Below are 24,138 nucleotides of genomic sequence, written 5' to 3'. Positions count from 1 at the left end.
ATTATGTTTTTATAAAAATGGAACAATATTATGTATGCATTTTTCACTTAACATTTATGAATATCTTTCCACATTAAAATAGATTCACACTATTTTAAAGGTTTAGTCTATTAAATGGGTAATCATATTTAACCAATCACATGCAGATATATACTTGTTTCTAATTTTTCACTACTAAAACTATTTCTGCAACAAGCATTTTTTTTTATGTTGATCTGATTATTTCCTTGGGATTAATTTTTTTCATAGAAAAACTATTGGGTCAAAGAGTATCCACATTTAAACTGTTAATATATATTATCAAATTGCTCCCTAAGAATGCTGTACCAATTTTTCACACCCACCATGAGGATTTACTAAGGAGAAATATACCACACTCTTGGATTGGACCATTTTAGGGGCAGTTCCTCTGGCCTTGTGTTCTTTGCCTCTTGGTCTAATATTTGAAAATAAATAGGTAAGAAAAACGAGGGACAAGAACATAAATAGCAGCCAAAATGATTTTGTGTTTTAGAGCTTCACACTCAGTAACGTAGACTACAAAGTGGATTGTGGGATATGACTTCTCCCCAGTCAAAACCTAGCTTGACTGTTTAAAAGCATGACTGCTTCCACCTAATTGTCATTATTACCTATGGAAAATCCAGACCTAGGCATAACTCCAAAAAATGTTTATATGTAATTAAATTATTTTTTAATGTACTTTTTTATTTCAGATTGCCTGGACTTTGGGGTCCTCTTCAGATTACATTGGGAGATATTCATACACAACTTAAAAATCTTGTCCAAACTTTCAGGTTAGTGGTAATATTATTTTCCTTCTCAGTTATTTTGACTTACTGATTGCCCTGTTGAACCTATAGATAGACTAAGCCTCAAAGAAAGTAAGTGACTTACCTGTGGTGTCTTAGATCTAAATACAGTGCTCTATTTTTTCCTCCACTAAACAACATTATTTCTATCTTCTACTGAATGCAACCCCTTGTTTGCTCAAACCTTGCTGTATTTCCCTTTGGATAGTTTATTTATGGGATAGACTAAAATTGAGAAGGACAATGACCAAATATTAAAATCACCATTTGCCTGTGGCTGAAGCCAAATAGCACCAACATAGAATAAACTTCTAGAGTAGAAGAATCACTTCATCCAAGAAACTTATTATTATTATAGTTTATTGGTGTCAACAGTAGTAGTCAGATTTTGAAAGTGTAAAATTATAGTACAGGAATGGTTTCTTGGCACTATCAGCTGTTAGATTTCTCTTGCAGCTACTGTACTGTACATTGGTAATACCAAATAGACAGTCACTTTCAACTGGCACGTTAAAAACATCACTAACTCTTTTGTGTGCCAAAGAGTAATTCAGGAAAAAGTTTTTCAATAAGGTTTTTACTAAATGGAACTCTGTATCTAGAATTCGTAGTTTAAGCAAACCTCAGAAATTCTGAAATTTTGAAATTGAGCTGACAGTTGCTGAAAAAGGTCATTCGTAATACTTTGAAGTATTTAACATTCATAAACTCAAAACTATAGGATTTGTCTTAAAACATTCTAGAGTCTTTTGTTGTGAAGTCTGACTAAGCCAAATGTGTTTGAAATAACTCAGTTTTCTCTAGAAGTTTTGTCTTAACACTTTTTTTGTTACATCTTGATTAGAGATTATATTTGGATTATTGCATATCTTTATATAATTTAGGAATTTGTCCAACTCATATCTTGAGGTGATACTGTTTTTAACTCATCATCACAGATACGAAGAATTCCCCAATAAAACTTTTTCTTGAAAGACTTAAGATTTAGGTGGAAGTAAATAACTAAAATTTAAATACAGCTAGTAAAGGTTATTTTCTTTAATGCTATGAATACTAGTAGATAATACAGTTTGGCAAAAATGGAGTTCTGATAAAATCTCTCTTCTGCCTTACATTATTTAAATTTTTATAAACATTTTCCCAAGATATGTTCTTGCAAAAGTAATGTATTTAATGTATTCAATATTTGTATTAACCGTCAATCTATTTTCGCAAATGATTGAAAGTTATTACTAATGGTTTTATACACAAAATTAACAGTTTTCAACAAGCATCATTAGTTGCAGCATTTTATTCTTCATTTGATAAAACAAGCATATAGGATATTTTCCCTTCTTTTCATCTAGGATGTTTATACTTAAAAGTGAATATTTAGGTAATGATAAATTACTGACCATCCCTGGCTCTTGGTTCTCTTGCTTGCTCCCTTCCGTAGCCAGCCAATAATTTTAGAACCTTCACTGAGTGGAGACAGGTAATCGTGAAATTTCTGTTGTAATGATACTTCCCAGTTGGGGTTTTTTTTTTTCCTACTTTTACAGACCTCTTATTTTTCCACCATAGACCACAAATAAAATTGTCTGTTAAGTGGTAACTAATTTGTTCTCATTTTTTAAATTATTATTATTATTATTGAAAAATACACTTACTGCCAATGAGAACTTCTGTTCAGCACTTTGGTAACTGATGTTATATCAAGTTATTATAATTTCAGTGGAAATGAAACGATGGTTTAGTTAGATTGTGCCACCTTACTATGGATACATTTTCTTCTCCCTTTGGGATTACTTATGTATCTGAATTATACTTTAAAAAGTAACTGCAGGATTTCCCTATTATTATTTTCAGATGCCCTAGAAATTTGGATGTTTCATGTTGGTGGAAACCACTGCCCAATCTGTTATTTTTGGTCTTTCGAAGCAGCCCTGGTAATAATGTCTGGTCCATGTCAATACATGTAGTCAGTACAGTACTGTGTGCCAAGCTGCAGCTGGCACTTTACATGTTTAATTTCTGAAAAATAGTGGTATCCTCATTTTACAGATGAGGGATGAGAGGTTAAGTAACCTTTCTCAAATCATACAACTAGTAGTTGGGTTTTGATCCCATAGTCTAACTCCAGACTCCCGTGCTTTTTTACCACATTACATTGCCTCTTCCCTTGGTAGATGAAAAGATTGTTGACCATAAAAGCAGTATGGATTTAGGTTTTTACAAGAGTCTACTCATGTTTCAGACAAAGTCCCTTGCTTAGATAAAGAAAGTCAGTGTCCTCTGTACTTAACTCTCCATCTGATCAGTTTGTTACTAAACTAGACAATTAAAACTTCTTTAAAACCAGAAATCTAGAGTAGCTTTGAAGAAAACTTTACACTTGTATCTTCTGTAACTATTATTATGTTGAGAGCTGGCACTCTGTTCTCACCATCTTTAAAAATGTTTAGATATGGCATAGCTCCTTTTAAAATAAATGTTCTGTCAACAAAATATCAATTTGGCCAATGTAATTACAAAATAAGCCAACTTAATTACATTAAATTGAGCTTTGGGATAAAAATGAAGAAACATGGAACCACATCTCACCTGTTTCATTAGATGAAGCTAGACTGTGATTTGCCCTTATGGTACTTAGTAGTTAAAGCCAGGCCTATTAATTCGCAGGCCAGTGTTTCCCCTCCCTCCCCCCATGCCACGTTGCCTTTCCTCTGTACTACTCTTTTCCTATAACTTAATAACTTTTTCATAGGCAAATGAGTTTACTTGTTTACTCCACAGCTATTTATGAAGTTCCTGCTGAGTGCCAGGCCCTACACAGACACTGGGATTTAATCCCTGCCTTGAGCATTTTACCAGCTACTGTGGATAACAGTTATTAAACAGTTATACATATATTATTGTATACTTGGAATTTGCTAAAAGAGTAGGTCTTAAGTGTTCTTACCACATACACACACAAAAAAGGTAAATTATGTGAGGTGATGGATGTGTTAATTAGCTTGATTGTGGTAATCATTTCACAGTGTATATGTATATCAAATCATCACATTATACAACTTATATATAATTTTTAGCTGTCAATTATACCTCAATAAAGCTGGAAGACAATAGTTACAAGTGTAATAAATTTTACAAAAGGATAGTATAGGTAGTTATGGAAGCTTACAATAGGGAATTGACTTTGTCAGGTGGGGAAGAATTGTATCATCAGGGACACCCTCCCTGAAGAAATAACATTAAAACTGAGACATTTAAATTGTATCTCCCATTCTCTGAAATGGCAGCCTTACTGATGCCAGCAGTCCAAACATTTGTCTAGTTTCCTCACATACATATCAAAGGACCATCTGGTAGTATATTCAATGTACTTTGAAGAGTACAGCAAGTCAAGAACCAGTAGTCTTTCTAGACCAAAAAAAAAAAAAAAACAGACCTGGACATTTTTATCAGGAGAACTTTTTTTTTTTTTCCGCATCTGTCTACAGTAAAATATCAGGAGAACTTTAAAGATCTAATGGGACTGTTATTAAAAGGTTTTATTTATTTATTCTTTAAATCTACCATGGGTTGTCTCAGTACTCATTAGTATCAAAGATGTAAGGAAAAAGAAAAAAGGTCATTTCACTTATCACCTCAAATAAAAGCTCCACTTAAAAGGGTTCTGTTACCTATGAAACTAAGCCTCATTGCAACACCTAAGCTAACCAAGACAAGAATCACATTGTTCTTCAGTCCTGTAAGAGGTAGCTAACACTGCAGATACGAGGAGACATTCAAATGTTCCCTTCCTCTTATATTTATAAAATATTATTTTATCACCTTTTTCTGTCATTCCCAATATGTGACTGTAAGTCCCTTCCAGCTATTTTCTACATTATTTACATTAAATTAAAGACTAGATGAAATGAAATTATATGATATCTGAGATTTGCTTCAAAATTATTTAGGTTGGGGTAGTGCTGAATATGGGGCTGTCCAGATGAAACATGATTGGTCAGGAGTTCATAATTGTCAAAGTTGTGATGAGTACATAGGAGTTCATTTTCTCTCTACTTTTATATACATGTTTGAAATTTAATAAAAAATTTGGAGAAAATAAGCCAAAAAATTACATGCATTATTTGCTAGGGGATCTTATAAATTTCTGTTCCAAAAACCTTGGTGTTAATTAAGTTATTTTTGAAAACCTTTACTCTTTAGTACCTGCAGGTCAAAGTCTATAGCTTTGATAAAAAAATTGCTTAAATTGGCTTTACTGCCTTTTAGAAAAATGTCAGTTGCTTAGAATACAAAATGACCTCTGGTAAAATAACTGATTTGTGGTCTTCAGATTACAACAGGACAAATTCAGTAGGTCTGCAACTAATTGTAGGTTAGGACTTCTAGGTGAAGCCTCTGAAAAAAATACCATGTTGATGACCATGACTAGAGTGTTGAAAAATCTTTTAAATCAATACTGATAGTGGGAAAGAGTTGATATAAATAACCTTATCCTTCTCTTTGAAATGGTAATCAATAAGAGGAACTTGTAGAACAATGATTCTCAAGCCAGTTGTGCATCAGAATTACCTGGGGAGCTTTTAACAACTACAGATCCCTGGCTCCACCCCTGGAGAATGAGTTTCATTTGGCTAAAATTGGGCTCAGACGTTAGTGTTTTTTAAAAGCCCCCTAGGTAATTCTAATGTGTTGCCAGAGTTGACAGCCTATTTTAGGACCTAAATTAAAGCAGCTTTTCCAGCTCTTTGTAGAATCTTTCCCCAGTGAATAGTGCTGTCCCTTCCACTGAAGTGCATCACAAGTTTGTTATCTAGTAGAATGTTACATTGATTTACCTGTCATAGTGTAAAGCGGGTTCCATCAGAAGCTGCTTGATAATGATTCACTGTCATCAGTGTTGAATCAAGATATCTTTCTAAATCAGATTTGGATTAAAATTTATTTTTTACTTTTTATTGAGGTAAAAAATATATAATTTACCATTTTTGCTATTTAAAATATATAATTTACCAGTTTACCATCCTTTCCCACCCCCTTCTCCCACACACACACTTCATCTCCCAACCTCCCTCCCCTTCCTGGCCAGTCTACTTAGTATCTTCATAAGATCCACTTTTTTAGCTTCCACAAGTTAGTGAGAACATGCAATATTTGTCTTTCTGTGCCTGGCTTATTTCACTTAATACAATGGCCTCCAGGTTCATCTGTATTGCTGGAAATGACAGGATTTCATTCTTATTTATGGCTGAATAATATTCTATTGTGTATATATACCACATTTTCTTTATCCATTCATCCGTTGATGGGCACTTAGGTTGATTCCATATTTTGGCTATTGTGAATAGTGCTGCAGTAAACGTGGGAGTATAGCTATCTTTTCTATACCTGATTTCGTTTCTTTTGGATATACACCTAGTAGTGGAATTGCTGGATCATATGTTAGTTCTATTTTCAGTTTTTTGAGGAACCTCCATACTGTTGTCCATAGCAGCTATACTCATTTATATTCCTGCCAACAGTGTACTAGGGTTCTGTTCGGTTTGCTCTCAGCTCCAGACCTGATAGGTTCCCATTTCTCCACATCTTCACCAGCATCTATTGTTGCGTGTTTTTTGATATAAGCCATTTTAACTGGGTGACATGATGCCACATTGTGGTTTTGATTTGTATTTCTCTGATGATTACTGATGTTGAGCATTTTAATATACCTATTGGCCATTTATATGTCTTTTGGGAAATGTCTGTTCAGATCTTTTGCCCATTTTATAATCAAATTATTTGGTTTTTTTGTTTTTGTTTTTGTTTTTTTTCCTGTTGAGTTGTTTGAGCTTCTTATATATTCTGGTTATTAATACCTTGTCAGGTAGATAGTTTGCAAATATTTTCTCTCATTCTGTGGGTTTTCTCTTTGTTGTTTGTTTCCTTTGCTGTGCACAAGCTTTTTAGCTTGATGTAATCCCAGTTGTCTATTTTTGCTTTGGTTGCCTGTGCTTGTAAGGTCTTACACAAAAAGTCTTTGCCCAGACCAATGTCCTGGAGCATTTCCCAAATGTTTTCTTCTCATAGTTTCATAGTTTCTGGTCTTAGATTTTAGTTATTAATCCATTTTAATTTGATTTTTGTGTATGGTAAGAGATAGGGGTCTAGCTTCATTTTTCTGTATATAGTTATCTGATTTTCCTAGCACCATTTATTGAAAAGATTATTCTTGCCCCACTGTATGTTCTTGGTGCCTTTGTCAAAGATGAATTGGTTGTAAATTCATGGATTTATATGTGGGTTCTCTATTCTGTTCCATTGGTTTGTGTGTCTGTTTTTATGCCAGTACCATGCTGTTTTGGTTACTATAGCTTTGTAATAAATTTTGAGGTCAGGTATTGTGATGCTTCCAACTTTGTTCTTTTTGCTCAGGATTGCTTTGGCTATTTGGAGTCTTTTGTGGTTCCATATACATTTTAGGATATTTTTTCTATTTCTGTTAAGAATGCCATATTGGTATTTTGCATTGAATCTATAAATTGCTTTGGGTAGTATTGTCATTTTAATAATACTAATTCGTCCAATCCATGAGCATGGAACATCTTTCCCTTTTTTTATGTGTCCTCTTCCATTTCCTTCATCTGCGTTTTATAGTTTTCCTTGTATAGATCTTTCCTTTCTTTGATTAGATTGATTTCTAGGTATTTTACATTTTTTGTGGCTTTTTAAATGAGATCATTTTCTTGATTTCTTTTTCAGATTGTTTGCTGTTGATGTATATAAATGCTACTGATTTTTGTATGATGATTTTGTATGTGACTTTACTGAATTTGTTTATCAGTTCTAATAGTTTTTGGTGGAGTCTTTAGGGTTTTCTCTATATAGGATCATATTGTATGCAAACAAGGCTAATTTGACTTCTTCCTCTCCGATTTGGATGCCCTTTATTTCTTCTCTTGCCTAACTCCTCTGCCCTAAAATTGTATTTTACACAAAAGTCCATTTTAAATTTCATCAGTGATGAATCAAGTTATTTTTCTAAATGTGTATGAATTTCATATTATGTTTCAAAAATGTGCTTTTTAAATGTTTTCTATCAAGTATTACTATTTTCATTTTTGAGTTATCACTCAGACAATAGTATATTCATTTAGCATCTATGCTGGAAATTACTGTTTTGGTCAGGCTGATTTCAAACTCTTGGCCTCAAGTAATCCTAGTGTCTTCACCTCCCAAAGCTCTGGGATTACAGGCATGAGCCACCAAGCCCGGCCACTTATCCTCTTTTGAGCTCCTTTGGTTATCTGATATATTCTGTTTTATTTGCTACAGGTACAACAGTGAATAAAACAGACAAAAAATTCCCTTCATTCATGGAACTTACATTCTAAAAGAGGGGATATGTAAAATTTTTTAAAACATACTATGTATGTTATTATTATGTGTTGATATATGCCTTTTTTCCCTTACCAGTCCTTTCTCCATTTCTCACTAGAAGCAGGGAAACGAGATGGTACTAAGGAATAAGAAAGTTGCAATTTTCAATGTGAAAATATATCAGACAGAGGGAACAGCAGGTGCAAAGGCTCTAAATCTAAAGCAGAAACAGGCCTGGTGTATTCACAGAATATTTAGGTGGTTGGTGAGGCAGGAGAAATGAGCAGAAGCAAGAGTAGAAAGAGATATGAGCAGAGAAATGTGGGGTAGAGGTTGGGTATGGTATAGATGGTATAAGTCTTATAGCTGTGGTAATTCTTTGGCTTTTAGTGACTGAGATGGAGAGCAATCGGTGGGTTCTGAACAGAGGAATAAGATGATATAACATACATTTTTTAATAGCCTCACTTTGTCTGCTAAGTTGAGAATTATGACAGATTGTCAGAGGCAGGGAGACCGATAAGGAGGTTATTTTGGTAATCTAGGCAAGAACTGGTGTGTGAACCAAAGAGAAAGCAGCGGAGATAATAAGTGATGAGACTCTATTTTGAAAGTAGAACCACCAGGATTTGATGACAAGTTGAACATTAGACATAAAAAGAGTCAAGTTTAACCACAAGATTTTTGGCCTGAGCAACTGGATTCTGGAAGGATAGGGTAAGCCATTTACTGAGATGAGGATATCCACAGAAGGACCTGGTTTTGGGAGGAAGATGAAGAACTCAATTTTGGCTGTACTAAGTTCTGAGATGCCAAAGGGACCATAAGATCTAAAAGTCTTAAAATTCAAGGAAGAGGTCTAGGCTAGAGAAAATAAATTTGAGAGTTGTCAGCACATAGTTATCTAATATTTATAGTTATGAAATTGGGTAACATCACCAAGGAAAAAAACACTGATGGAGGAGAGAAGAGACATAAGGGCAGAGGTCCTGGGACACTCCAATATTAAAAGGTCTGAGAAGGAGAGTGCCAGTTTGGGGCTGGGGGTTACCAAGCAAGGGAAAGCTAGGTCAAGAAAATGGTCCATAGAGAAGGGAGTGATTAACTGTGTCAAATGCTGCTGATTAAGATGACTGAAAAATGTAGTTGGATTTGGCAATATAGATGTCTTTTGTACATTTAATCCTCACAAAAACCCTATAAGGTAGGTAGTATTATTGTCCTTATTTTGCCAAATTAAAAAAAAAAGTTTTACAGCCATCAAATAACATGTCCAACGTTAAACATTACTAAGAACAGATCTGGGTATGGGTATTATCTGTCAGACTTTAACTGTATTCCCTTTGCATATCATCTAGGCTTTTTTTAATTTTGAAAAACATTTTAAACTATGGGGGAAATTCACATTAATGCAACAAAATATACCCTCCACTCAGAATTAATTCATTTTAATATTTTCTAAAATTTGATTCAGATGTACATTTTTAAATAAAAGAAAACATAGGTTAATTAATTCATTCAAAGTGTATTAATTGAATGCCTACTAACTACCAGGCACTTGTTCTGGGCACCTGGAATAAATAGGTGAAGAACACAAAGATTCCTGCCCTTAGGCAAGAGAAAATAGGTAATAAATAGTAATTATGTTAAAAGATAATGAATGGTAGGGAAAAAGAAAAGAAAAACATATAAGGGCATCAGGAGTATTGGGCTGGGAGGTAGAGGGCAAGTTGTACTTTGTAATGGGGTGGCCCAAATAGGCCTTATTACAAAGATGACAGAAGGAAACTTATCTGGGGTAAGATACTTTCAGACAGCTAGAACAGCCAGTGCAAAGGAGGAGGAAGACATGAAGTCCCCATTACACCCATTCTCAATCTATTCTCCTTTCCTTCTCAGAGGCAACTGATACTATTAAGTAGGTGTATATCCTTCCAGTCTTTGTTTTTATATTTTTACCGCATATATGTAGATACATACATACACACATAAATAGTATTTAGTATTGTCTGTTCTTGATTTATATAAAATACCATGCTCACTTTCTTTCATTCAAAATTATTGGCAAAATATGTAAATCTAATTCATTTTAACTATTAGTATTTTATAAATATGCCACAATTTATTTTTCCCCTATTATAAGCAGAGTTGCATTAACAGTCTTCATACACATTTCCTTATGCATAAGTAAGAGAGGTTTTTTTTGTTTGTTTTTTGAGACAGTCTCGCTCTGTCACCCACGCTAGAATGCCATGGTGTCAGCCTATCTCACAGCAACCTCAAACTCCTGAGCTTAAGCGATCCTCCTGCCTCATCCTCCCGAGTAGGTAGGACTATAGGCGTGCACCCGAAGCCCAGCTAATTTTTCTATTTTTTAGTAGAGATGGGGTCTCACTCTTGCTCAGGTTGGCCTCAAACTCCTGACCTTAAATGATCCTCCTTCCTCGGCCTCCCAAAGTGCTAGGATTACAGGCATCAGTCTCTGCAGCCAGCCAGTGAGAGAGTTTTTGGGGGCTTTATATCTAGAAGTAGAAAAGCTGGGCTGTTCATATGCATTTTCAACTTTATTACATATTGCCAAATTGTTGTTCAGTTGCTCACAACAACAGTGTGTTAAAGGTACTATTTCTTCCTGTCCTCACCAATCCTTGATATTGTCAGTCTTTATTTTGGCCAGTCTGATGTTATTGTTTTTATATTAATTTCCTAGATTACTAGTGAGATTGAGCTCCTTTTCAAAGTTTATTGGCCATTTCAACTTTCCTCCTTGATAAAATGCCTGCACATATCCTTTGTGATTTATTTATTGGGTGATACTTTCTTATTGATATATATCATTTTTTAATTTAGAGTGATCTTTCTAAATGTTTTCTGAGAAACTAAGATGACTACACAGTATTTTGTTGCCTTCAATGGCTAAGTGATAGAATTTACCTCTGATTTTTTAAAACTTAAGTTTTCTTTAATAAAGACCTAGTCTTACAATTTTTTAAGCCAACTCTCATTTCTATACATTATGGATTGTAACATCCCTTAATTGCCTGCTGCCAGCCTAGCACAGAAAGGTGCAAAAGATGAAGTAAAATTAAAATCAGAAATTGCATACCTTAAACCAGGCAGTGACATGTGCCTATAGTCCCAGCTACTCTGGAGGCTGAGGCAGGAGGATCATTTGAGCCCAGGAGTTAGAGGCTGTAGTATGCTATGACTGCACCTGTGAATAACCACTGCACTCCAGCCTGGGCAACCTAGTGAGACCCTGGATCCAAAAAAAAAAGATATTGCTTATCTTGTTAGCTTGAATAAAGGGTTTGATTAGGGGAAAGCATAGAGTATGTTGGCAGGGGTGTAACATCCTCTATGTGTGTGTGTGTTTTAATAAACCATGCAGTTTAATTTCCCACGTTGTTCCTATATTCTCATCTTGTCTAGTAGTAATATTATAATAAAAGCGGGGTTGGAACACTTCCTTTTTGAGATGGTAATTATCAGATACTGAATATCAAGCCACATTATTATACTACTGACTTTTTCCTGTCAAATATAACAAATATTTTAAAAAATAGTGCTCCTTTGACACATAATATTATAAATCTGATTTTATCTAGAAATAGAAGATTTATTTATTTAAATGTAACAATCCTTGGGTAAATTTTATCTTACTATCTTTCAGATTAACAAATAGAAATATTATGCACAAACCTGCAGAGTGGACCTTAATTGCTATGGTGTTGCTGTCATTGTAAGTACTCTCTCAGATTTTAACTCTGAACACTAAATATGAAGAATTTTGATTTGGGAAAGACAAAGTTATTTCACTGATTTCATAAACTGCCATGGAAAATATCATACCTCTATTTTATGCCTTATTTTCCTTTATGATAAAATAATTTTATGTAAAGTGATATGCCATATTTTGATAAACTAATCATTCTTTTTATATTTTTTACCATCTTTTCTTCTGAGGACCTGTTCTTCACAAACACTGTAATCTTCTTTTGAAAGAGAACATCCTCATGTTGGATGCATACAGAATAGTCCTTTAGTTTCATTTTGTTAACATTGAATGGGCTTCATTATTTTATATGTTATTTTTACATATGTTGTGCTGTTTTATTTTTCTTCAATATACTTTATCAATCAGAAAAGTTTAATTTTCAAGTTAATGTACATTTTAAAATCTAACATATTTAAAGGAACTAAAGTAGATGCTTACTATACAAGCATATATGAAACATTTAATATTCATTCACGTTTTTAGAAACCACTAGTGGTTTCTAAGGCTGTTTTTCAACAGGGTTTAAACCATTTAAACCATTTCAGCTTGAATTGCAAAAGTCTTCTTTTGAGGACCATTCGTTACTGCATTACTGTTGCTGCTTGGCCCTTGTTAGGTCATTGAAGCCCATAGGACATTGGAAACTTACCAGACAACTCACAGGTCAGAAAGTGTTATGAGTCGACCTCATAGCATCTTCCACTCTGCTTTCTCTTTCTTTGATATTACTTCAGTCTGACATGTTATTCTGGCTTTACCGTCCCAAGGAAAGCTGTGCTGAGAAGCATTAGAGTAAGCTTCAGTGAGCCAGCGTCTGTGTCACCCAACCAGATACAACTCACATGATTCATTAAATCATAACACAGAAAATAACTTTACTTGAATGCCCTGATATAAATTTTTTATCAACCGTAAGAACAAATCTTTTGTCATTTCTACTATTCAGTGTTCCAGCTGAATTGGTAATTTGTAAAACAGATCTTATTAATTTTTTAGCAAGTTCTTTCCATTTTATGAAATTTGTAAATATTTTGGTCACTGGCAAAGAAAATGACAGTATCTCTGCTTACCCACCATATCATAGACCTGCTAATAAACCCTCATAGACAACTGTTTAACTTGTACTTCGGCAATTTATTATACTAAAGGGGAAGTAACCTTTTTGATTTGACAAGTCAGAAGCCTTGGCCCAGTAATCTCAGAATCTTGCTTTCTAAGCCAGTGACTGGAAGTATTATCTTCATGAGCAGCTGCTTACTGAGGACACGTTGAATCTTGCTTTTTTTGCATTAAACTGATGTCATGTCTTATTCAAAATGTATAGCAACGAACCAAAAAAAAAAAGTAAAATTAAATAATAAAGGGTACCATTAAAATTTCATATGATTATTCCATACAAAAATAAACCTCTAGTGTTTGATTTTAATAGAAGCACCCATGTGGCACAAAATATTGAAAGCTTTGCTTGTCCTTTTAAGCACTATTTGACTTTCCTAATTTTGGATGTAATGTAGAGAACCTCTTATTTCAAGGGTCAGTGACCCATAAAAATAGTAACTTAATTAAATTCAAGGAACAATTTACACACATCTTAGGTATATTGTATATTTCACATTGTATAATCAATCTTGAAGTTACAGCAGTAAACACTATTTCCTTTTGTAATTTGCCTTGCATTCTTCTCTTTCTTTATGCTCTCCTAGAGCTAGATCTAGCCTTCTTTCTCCTACTCTTTGGTTCTTTTGATCTCTGGACAACTGAAATCCTTTCCAGATAGGGCCCTTTTGTTTTCTTTTAAAATCTTTGGTCACTGTAGACACCAAGTCAAATGATACTTCCTAGTTGTTTAAAATCTTATTTTTTCATAATTCTCTCTAACTTGCCATAGGCCCTCCTTACAGATCCTTCTCATTCTGCATTTGCACATTCTGTATGCTCACTGGCTGAATCTCCTTCTTTGATCATCAGCTTCTAAGATTTGTCTCCTGCACCCATATTATTTTATTTCTTATTTCCTCTTTTCTTACAAATTCCTTTTAGCTTTTCATATTTCTCTCCCCCAGGGAATCTGTGGCTCAACTGATAGCCTCTTTCATCCCCAGCTTTGTCCTTTTATCACTCTTTTACAGCAAGTATTACTGTACAAGTTAGGGATAAAATTAAAGTGTATATTCATCATGTTAAAACTAATCCCATGACTTCTACAAAGTTTAATTATACTTTAATTTATATTTCCACCACTCTTTATTCCCCCTTACAGTCTCACAGTTAATTTTTAGAGAATAAGGCATTTTGTTGGGGAAAGAAAAAGTAGGCATGAGGGCCAGTGTTGGATAAAGAGCCTTACGGTGAAAAATATGGAGACTTTAGATGCCCAAAGAGATACGCACATATAAAGAGAAAGGGGGAAACACATGCACACATATTTGTGGAGCAGTAACCCCAGCTTTTTAGCTTATTGCCACTAAGATTGAATATAGGCATACATGGGAGTATTTTTTTTAATAATTATCCTATGATTTAGAAAAACCTTCACATCTACTCTCAAATTTCCAATGGAATTTTTAAAGTCATAACTTATAGGCATTTCTGGAATTCATGTTTAAAAAAACAAGCTTCTTACAAGTCTTTATAGCTAGGAAAAAGATTCTGAATGGCAGTTCAGAAGTAGTCACTAAAGATGACTATAATAAGGTAATGTGTTCAGTATATTACAATAATAGTGCTATTCTTTGTATATGAATATTGCAAAAATTTATTACTACCATTTGATTAATGCATGAAAGCTGTTTTCAGAATTCCTCATGTGAACCACTTGGAAAGGATACATACACACACCTATATATAATTGTATTAGTATGTTGCTGTACTGGCTGAAGTCTATCTCTTGTTAAAGGGAAAAAAATCAACATTTGACTAAAATGTGATAGTTCAGAACAACAGAAATAAGGCTAAGTCTTGAATTTTCATATTTTTATTCTTTGAAGTAAATAAGGTGTTTTGGTAGCAAAGCATCTGGTGACTTCCATTGTACTTTCATAGATATATTAGCGTTAAAAAAATTTGGACCACAACATGTAATTTATCAGTGTGTACTGATGGGAATTTTATATTTATATAATTGCAGAAAAAAATTTGATTGAATAGAGTTGGTACAATTGAGCACTGCACACTCAATAAAATGCATCTACATATGAAAATATACCACGACGCATTCCCACTCTATTTAGATTTCTTGCCGATTCCATGGGACTTGAATTGCTATTGTGGTTGCAACATTTATTGATATTTGTGCTATGTATTCAGACCCTAACTGGTTGCCAGTAGCATATGAAAAGACCTTTTAAAGCAGAGCTTCAACAGTATATATTTGTTCAACAATGAAGAAATTAATATCCCTTTAGTCCTCTCATTTTTGTTGAATAAATATTTTAAAGATTCTCAAGAACTCCTTATATGTAGAAGAACATCTATGATAATGATCACTGATTGACCAATTCTTTTTAAAGAACTGATAAGAAATGAACTAAAGTAACCTAGTAATTGCTGAGATTTATTGCCTAAGCATTTGGTTATAATTTTGCATCTCAGTTGAACTTTATTAGATTTTACTCTTACATCAGCTTTTATTCCCAGAAAAGGTACTATATGTTGAAATAATACAAAGTTGAATCTGATTTTTCCAAGTAAATATGCCCTAATAAATTGTTAGGCTCTTCACAGTCTTTGGTGTGTGACATTAATAAAAGTGTGTAGAAATATGTATATAGTCTTCTGTAAATACTTTACTACCTATATACTCTACTTTGTAAAGCTTGTTCATGTATTTATTCTGAAGTGTTTACATACCAAATTAGAAAGCACAATAACCAATTATATAAAAGTATATTTTATGATGCATTATCATAGTGCATCATAAATTCAATTTTATATTCCTCATAATTCCTATCTTACCCACAATATAGGAAACCAGAAAGTAAAGAATCACTTTATATCGTCATGGTCACAGTATTCAGAATAGTTTCTTTGAAAAGATACTGACTGGTATTTTGGGAATAGAACCATAGAACACTTCCCTCAGCTCTGTCCCATTTCTTCTTTCTCTCTTCCTTTTGCTCTTAGTCTTCCCAAGCCTTCTTTGACCTCTGTCATTATACTTCAGCTTATAACACAAGAGGGGACTGTGCTGATGCTGAACCAAAGCAGAACAATCTAAGAAAAGGTCCAGACCAAACTGGCAGCCAAAGAGAAACCATTTAGAAAGCTATTGAGAAGCCACTTAACTGGCCTGAGTCCCTGTCTGTGCACCCTATGTGCCAGAAATGGGGATCAAGATTCCTTGTACACAAGAGTGCTTGTACTTAAAATGTACCTTTTTAACCCAAGTTTAACATGGAACCGTCATAAGTAGCCCATTATTTTGTATTCTGGCGGTCTGTGGTTAATTGTGGTGTAGGAGTCAAATGTCTCTTAGTAGGTGGTGAGGGAAAGAGATGTTTATTGTCTTCTGTGGGAATTATTTGGTTATTCAGTGAAGGAGATGAATACTTTGTATTACTTAGAAAGGACATAGGGTAGAGTGACTTTTAGAAGTCTACCATGGATTCATGCTATTCCTAGTTCTATGCCCTTGATGTTCTCTAATGGAAAGCTTTCAAGACCATCTCCAAAAATGTCTGCTTTCATTTTGTTTATCTGAACTGGCTGTTTCCAGTGAACTGTGGCCCGCTTCCTAGGCAGAGACCATGCAATAGTTTATTTCCTCTAAAAGCTTTGAGTATTCCTGTTGTTCAGGGAGTAGCATGTAAGCCCTGGGAAATGGTATTTAAACAAGCTCAACTTGACCATGATCACTAAACAAAAGCCATCACTGGACATGGGCAGCCACTTTAGGTAACCATCATTCAAATAGATACTCTGGAGAGTCACTTCCCTAGGGCTACCAGGCATGAATGGAAAGATGTGACTAAGGCTTTTTGCCTCAGTAGGCTGTTTTTTTAAAGCCTGTGCATCATTAATTTCTTCAGAAAAATTTGTGAGCACACCATGAAAAACAAAGAGATGGTTCCTTAGAAATGAATTTGTTATCAGAAGTATTCCCAAGCCTTTCTCTTAAGATTCCAAATTTAGTTCTGGGTATTTGAGACCATATTAGAAGATCATTGAAATTATTTTTTATATTTCCTTATAACTATGGAATTTTTATATTTAACTCGTTTTTTAATTAAGATAAAACTCATATAGCATAAAATTCACCATTTTAAAGTGTACAATTCACTGTTTTTTAATATATTCACTAGGTTGTACAACAATTACTACTATCTAATTCCAGAACATTTCTATCACCCCAAAAAGAAACCTCATATTTATTATAATGGTTCCCAATTTCTTCTGCTCCCGCCCTCTGGCAACCACTAATCTACTGTCTGTCTCTATGGATTTACCTGTTCTGAACATTTCATATAAATGGAATAATGTAATATGTGGCCTTTTGTGTCAGGCTTCTTTCACTTAACATGTTTTCAAGGTTCATCCATGTTGTGGTGTGTAACAGTACTTCATCCTTTTTTATGGCCAAGTAATATTCCATTCTGTGGCTATACCACGTATGTTTATGCATTAGTTGATGGACATTTGGGTTATTTCCATTTTTTGGCTATTCTGTACAACAGTGCTATAAACATGCATGTATAGAACATATGTTTTTAGTTCTCTTGGGTAACTCTCCTAGAAATGGAATTGCTGGGTCATATGGTAACTCTGGGTTTTTTTTGTTTTTTCAGTTTTTTGTTTTTTCCCCCTCATCAACAGCAGCAAAGTAAGTCTATGTTTACCCTTTTGAGAAATTGCCAAAGTGTTTTCCCTGGCAGCTGCATCATTTTACAATTCCACTAACAATGTATGAAAGTTCCAAAAATTGAACCTTAAAAGTCATCTTGTCTTGCCTCACATGCAGTAATCATTTTAGGGGCTTATATATGCGGTTTCTCCAAAACTTAAATATGCCTATTCTAATTGATTTTAGACCTTCGTGGACTTATAAAATCAATTTCTTATGTTCTAGGAATTTCTACCAATACATAAAATAAGTACCTATGAGCCAAAAAAAAAAAAAAATGGTCATAGTGTTGAATTTGAGATCATATAAATTAAATGTCTGAACAGGTATTTCTTCTGAACTGGTATTTCTTTTGGATTCCTCAGTATCCATAAAACTCTTTGTGATTCTTTGGTTTTTTTGCTTGTATAAATCTTGGATTTGTTTATCTTACAATGTTACTATCTCATCACTTTTGTCATTGTGAAGTTTAAGTATTTACTGAGTATTAAACAATAATTAGATTATTTCTATTACCCCCCATACTTATTACTGAGAGTTTATATTTAAAAAATGTATTTTTTAATTGAAATAACTTTCCCCTTAGCCAGCAGAGCTATGTGGGAATCCAGATACTTTCCAGAGAAATAACAATATTTGTTTAGATTTTTAATTAAAGCCTACTTTCTACAGTGATTTTTCCCCTCAGATTTCCCTATATCTTTGGCAGTTTTGTAATTTTAGTCTTTTTCAAATTCATAAGCAGCTGAGAGTCCCCAACCTTGGGCCATAATCTATACTGAAAGTCACCAAGGATCCTAAGCAAAAAGATGTGCTCCCCAAGCAGCAACAATGGTGGTGATGACAACAGTTCGCAGCAGTTGGCCCTTACCAATTACAGCCTCAATTTCAGGAGCAGGCCCCAGATCTGCCAGTGCCATCTTCACAGCCTGACTCAGCTCCCTGAGAGCTGGGAAGCATGAGGCTCAAGGGCACTGTTACTCCCAGCCTCAGGGTTCTGCACTGTAAGCGTGTGACACTCATTGCATATGGACACCCATGGTTGATTCCATTTTAATCTTAGAGCATTAGGGAAAAAAAGCTGGAGCCACTATTCTGTGAGCATTGTTACGTAGCAACAATGATGAAGAAAAGCTTTTCCAACACTCATCTACAAAGCTGGTCTGTAGATCTGTCACAAACAGGATTTAGATATAAAGTTTTAAAGTCACTACAACCCAGCCCTTTAAACAAACCTATGTGTAATAGCTCACTACAAAGTAAGTCACAAAGAACTTGTTTCTTTAGAATTAGAAATATCAATGGAAAGCATCCCTGCTTCCTTATTAATAGGTAATCCTAAAGCATTAAATGCAAACATTATCAGGACATAAACCATCTGTTATAAGAAAAACATTTTATTTTATTTGGCTATCATAGTCTTTTATAATCAAAGTTTTTATCTCAGTTTTCTAGATAATAGTTCTGAAATGGAAAGTCCATAATTACATACTCTTCATAATATGTTTCTTGTCTACTTTCTTTGCTTCTCTTAGAGGTTCTTAATAGTACTTAATAGCCTCACATGCCTCTTGGATTTTTACATTTTGAAACTTTAACTTTGTGCCTAAGATAACATTAAATGTGATTTTAATTCATGTAATTAATTTTTATTTAACATTATGTTTTTATTAAATGTAATTCTTTTACTCCAGATACCACCTTTTACTATACAAGGGTCTCTTGAAACCTCTAACTCAGTCTCATTATGTATTATTTCCTATTTTTGTCCCTAACTAGCATCGTAGCCTTGCACAAGTTACTTAACCTTATTACTGGGTATTATTTTTCTGTAGGCAGTATGAGGGATTTGACTAAATCCAGGTTAAATCAACTTGGCAGTGAGAATTCAACTATGACTTGTCAAAAGTAAGAAAGTGTTTTAATGCAATATATCAAAGGCTACAGAAAGAGATAATAAATATGAGTATATTTAGCATAGGAAACAACTTAATTTTTCAAATAAACAGAGATCCATGGTGACACAGCCCAAGTGTTATACTTTGTTAGTCATTAAGGTTGGCAAAGAATACATTGAATGATATGGCTGGTCACTCTTTCTATGGAAAGATTACAGAGTGCTCATGTAAGTAAATGAGAGGAACACCCATTACTCTTTCTACTGCAGACGTTAGTTGACATTATACATGTTGCATATCTCAAATCTGAAATTGAAGATCCAAAACTTATTGAGCACTGACATGATGCTCAAAGGAAATGTTCATTGGAACATCTCAGGTTTTGGATTTTTGGGATTAGGGATGCTCAACCAGTAAGTATACAATGTAAATATTCCAAAATCTGAAAAAATTCAAAATCTGAAACACTTCTCTTCCCAAGCATTTCAGATAAGGGATACTCAACCTGTATTGCTCTTCATATCAAAGATGAGGAACTTTTCCTAAATGCAAAAGAAAACAATGGAGTAGTTTGGTACTTCAGCATTATACTAAAGGTGGTGAAGAGCAAAATAAAATGTGTAAGTTGATTTTTTTTAATGTTAAAATACGTTTTAAATCTCCATTTTGCTTAGAGATTCTCACTACAACTATGGGCCTTTTTTCCTCTTGCAGTTCATTCTTCACATTTTATTCTGGGAATAAGTCTTATCAATGAATAGGGAAGTTTAGAAAGTTATTTTATGTGAGTTTCTGATTCTTTGCTCAAATCACATTTAGGGAATTTTTTAGAAATAGCTCTAGAATAACATTTTCCTTTTTTACTCTCTACTTTTTTTTCCTCACTTAATGAAAAGATCCCGAGTGTTCATTAATACCGCTTCTTTGAACTAGGTGCTCTAAAGTAATTTGAGTTTCTTCCCTGAGGTAGTACCCTCTGATTGTCAGCTAAGGGACTGATAGGGACATTACTTATAGAGGCACATTACTTGTAGCCCTGATTTTCCTTCTGAAGAATTTGTGCCAACAACAACAACAAAAAAGAATTTGTTTGGACTTTTTTTGTCTTTAATAGCATGTCATGAAAACCAGCATAAGCAGAGCCCATGTAGACCAGAAAAGATTAGACTCACACTTTCCTGTAGCATCAGAACTATAAATCAGTGTAGAAGCAGCCATGTACACAGTAATGGAAAATTTTTCAAATACTTAGAAATTGGTCTCAAAAATATCCAACAAATGTTTATGGGTTGTGCCATATATGGGTAAGACTATGTCTTAGACCCTATAGGGAATACAAAGATTAAACAAATTTCTTGCCCTCAAAGACTTTACAGCCTACTGGAGATTGAGGAAAGGAGAAGATCAATATGTGTACAACTACAAAAAAAAGTTGAATGTGCTAATTGCCAAAAAAGAACTATTGTTGGTGCTCAAAGAAGTAAAAGATCACAATTAGGAGGATCATAAAAAGGTGATACGTTCAAAAGACAGAAAGGATTTTAAAAAATAGAAACAAATAGAAGAGAGTATTCTAGGAAGTACCTCCAGCATGAAAAGCAAAAAAATATGTAATCAAGAGTACAAGATAACTAGAAAGAGGTTGGATCTGTTGTAGAGATAGATCTAATGGCAGGTAAACTTAATTCAGCGGGCAGTGAAAGTCATTTTAAGTTTTGAGCAGAATACCAACACAAAACATTTGCTTTAAGAAGATGAGTCTTGCAGAGATCTGGAGTCAGATCTGATCCTGTCTTGCATCTTGGGCCACCCTTTCAAAGGCTTCTAATTGCTCTGAGAGAAAAACTTCCTATTGTGGCCTACACAACCCTGCACGGTTGAGCCCATTCTTTCTTCTCCAGCTCCATCTTGCACCACCCTACCCCATTCCTGCCACTTTGACCCTCTTTCATACCCTTTCCATCATACTTTCTCTCATCATAGGACACAGGCCCAGAATGTTCTTCCCTCCTTTCTTACCTTGGTTTATTTCCCTTCATCTTTCAGAACTTGAGCAAGTATTTCCTCCTCAAGAAACCTTCCCTGGGGGGGAGGGGGGAGGAGGGGATGGGTGTTTGCATACACAAAGAGTGCAGTGCGCACCACCCAAAGGATGGACATATTTGAAACTCAGACTTAGGGGAGGACAGGGGGGCAAGGGCAACATACGTAACCTAAACATCTGTACCCCCATAATATGCTGAAATAAAAAAAAACAAAAAAAAAAAGAAACTTTCCCTGACTAGATCAAATAGCTCTATAAATAGGCCCTCACAGCACTATATATTTAATATTTCTCTTTACTAATATAATACTTATCCTGTTTTCAATTTTATATTTAATTATATGATTACTTGATTAATGTCTGCCTCCCTCACTGGACTTAAAGATTTTTAGGTGCTGGTTTTGTCTGATTTTACTCACTATTATATACCTAGCATTTAGCGTTGTGCCTAGAACATCATAAATTTATAATAAATACATGGCAGTGAATGAGTGAATAAACGAATGAGATTAGTTAGCACGCTATCACTTCTTGCTTTGTTGATTCCTTCCCTCCTGCCTACAAGTGCTTATTCATCTTTAAAGTTTAGGCCAGGCATGGTGCCTCCTACCTGTAATCCCAGTGCTTTGAAAGGCCAAGGTTGGGGGGATGGGGCGGGGATCACTTAAGCCTGGGAGTTCAAGGTTACCGTAAGCTATGATTGTGCCACTGCACCCCAGCCTGGGGAACAGAGTGAGGCCTTGTCTCTAAAGTAAAATAAAAAATAAATTAAAGTTTAAAAATCAAAACAGTAAAAACAAATACACCTGTCCTTTGTCCTTGACCTCAGACTGTCATCCACTTACCTACCAAACTTTTTGAAGCGCTCATCTGTTCTCAGTGATTCCAGTGCTTTTCATTAATCTCTCACATTCTGGATCTTGCCCCTACCACTGATGGAATTGATTTTCTCAAAGCCTCTACTAGTATCAGTCTTGTTAAACAAAGAGCAATGAGACAATGAACTAAAATGATTACAGTAAAAATAAAAAGGGAGAGACAAATGATGAGAAACATTACAGCTCTAGAATCTACAGGTTTTAGCAATATTGAGGGGGAAGTCAAACATAATTTGAAGATATTAAGATCAGGTGACTGGATATTAATACTGGTGCCTTTAGGGAAATGGGTAGGAAGGACTAGTCGAAGGAGATGATGCATTTGGTTTTATACCTATCCTGCAAGCACTGAAACTATTTCTGTTCAGTTTAAGATTCAGGCAGATTATCCAGTTGAATGGTGAGATGGTAGGGGTTGTTAAATGCAGAGTCAAAGTGAGATAGATCCTTGTGGAACAGTTGCATCTAGGCCAAGGATGCCTGAAGAATACAGAGAAAGTGGAAAATGGGGAAGGAGGAGAAACAGACATTTTTTTGAACACCAACCATGTACAAACACCATGCTAGACTCCTTACATATATTTCATTTGATCCCCACAATTCAGTAAGGGTCAGTCGTTGTGTTCACTTACCAGAGGAAGAAATAGGCTCTGAAAAGACAAGCACTTTATCCAAGGTCACAGCTGGGATTCAAACTCAGACCTATCTGACTTCAAAACACATGCCCTTTCCACTGTACAATGTGCCTCAGAAAGGTATGTATACAACCAGAACACTGTCAAGGAATCCAAAGTGGGTTTAAGGTTCCAGAAAGAGGTGGTAACTAGCTTTCTGAAGATGAAATAGTTGTTCTCTGCTGAACAAGGATAAGGACTTAAAAAGGCTGTAGTTCTGGTAATTAAGTGGTTGTGGGTGACCTTCAAGAAAGCAGTTTCCATAGAATGATAGGAGTGGAGACCATACTGAAAGGCTGCTGTAATACACAAGCGTGGGATACTGGATGTAGCAGATGTTGACCACTCTTTCCATTTGGTAGGCAGAAGAGAAAAGGAAGGGGGATTATAATATTAATGACATGCTAAATCATCAGAAGACTTCTTCTCAGGATAGAAGCTTCAACATGTTGGTATCAGAGGAGAAGGAGACATTAAACAGGCAAGGCTGGAAGAATGAAAGAGTAACTGGTAGGATATGGCCCATAAAGAGAATGGAAATGTCATCAAGGTGTATTTGCCTCTTAACATTTTCTTCCCTAACCTCTTTCACTCACCTTTCTTTCCCACTGTTTCCTCTGTATGTTTCTGTCTCCTTGCCTTGAATGTCAGTGTTATCTGGTAACATCATTTATTTATTTTTTTAGAGACAGGGTCGCCCAGGCTGCAGTGCAGTAGCACAATCATAGCTTGCTGCAGGCTCAAACTCCTGGGCTCAAGTGATCCTCCCATCTTAGCTAGGACTATAGGCATGAGCCACTGTGCCCAGCTTGCCTCCTTTTCTTAATTTCAAAAGCAAATGAACCAAACTTCATATATTTCT

At 34.8% G+C, this 24,138-nt stretch overlaps 1 protein-coding gene across 1 annotated transcript in view; it reads left to right on the top strand.

The window, feature by feature from the left end:
* The window catches only part of RPAP2 (RNA polymerase II associated protein 2), a 76,935-nt gene that overhangs the window by 34,937 nt on the left and 17,860 nt on the right, over window positions 1-24,138 (top strand). Inside the window, exons 10-11 of the mRNA XM_012661051.1 lie at window positions 717-797; window positions 11,839-11,907. Of these exons, the coding sequence (XP_012516505.1) occupies window positions 717-797; window positions 11,839-11,907 (150 nt within the window). The remainder of the gene's footprint in view (window positions 1-716; window positions 798-11,838; window positions 11,908-24,138) is intronic.

Source organism: Propithecus coquereli, unplaced genomic scaffold, assembly GCF_000956105.1.
Source record: "Propithecus coquereli isolate 6110/MARCELLA unplaced genomic scaffold, Pcoq_1.0 Scaffold7, whole genome shotgun sequence".
Lineage (NCBI taxonomy): Eukaryota > Metazoa > Chordata > Mammalia > Primates > Indriidae > Propithecus > Propithecus coquereli.
The sequence above is the reverse complement of the archived record's forward strand: the minus strand, read 5'-3'. Positions and strand labels throughout refer to the sequence as shown.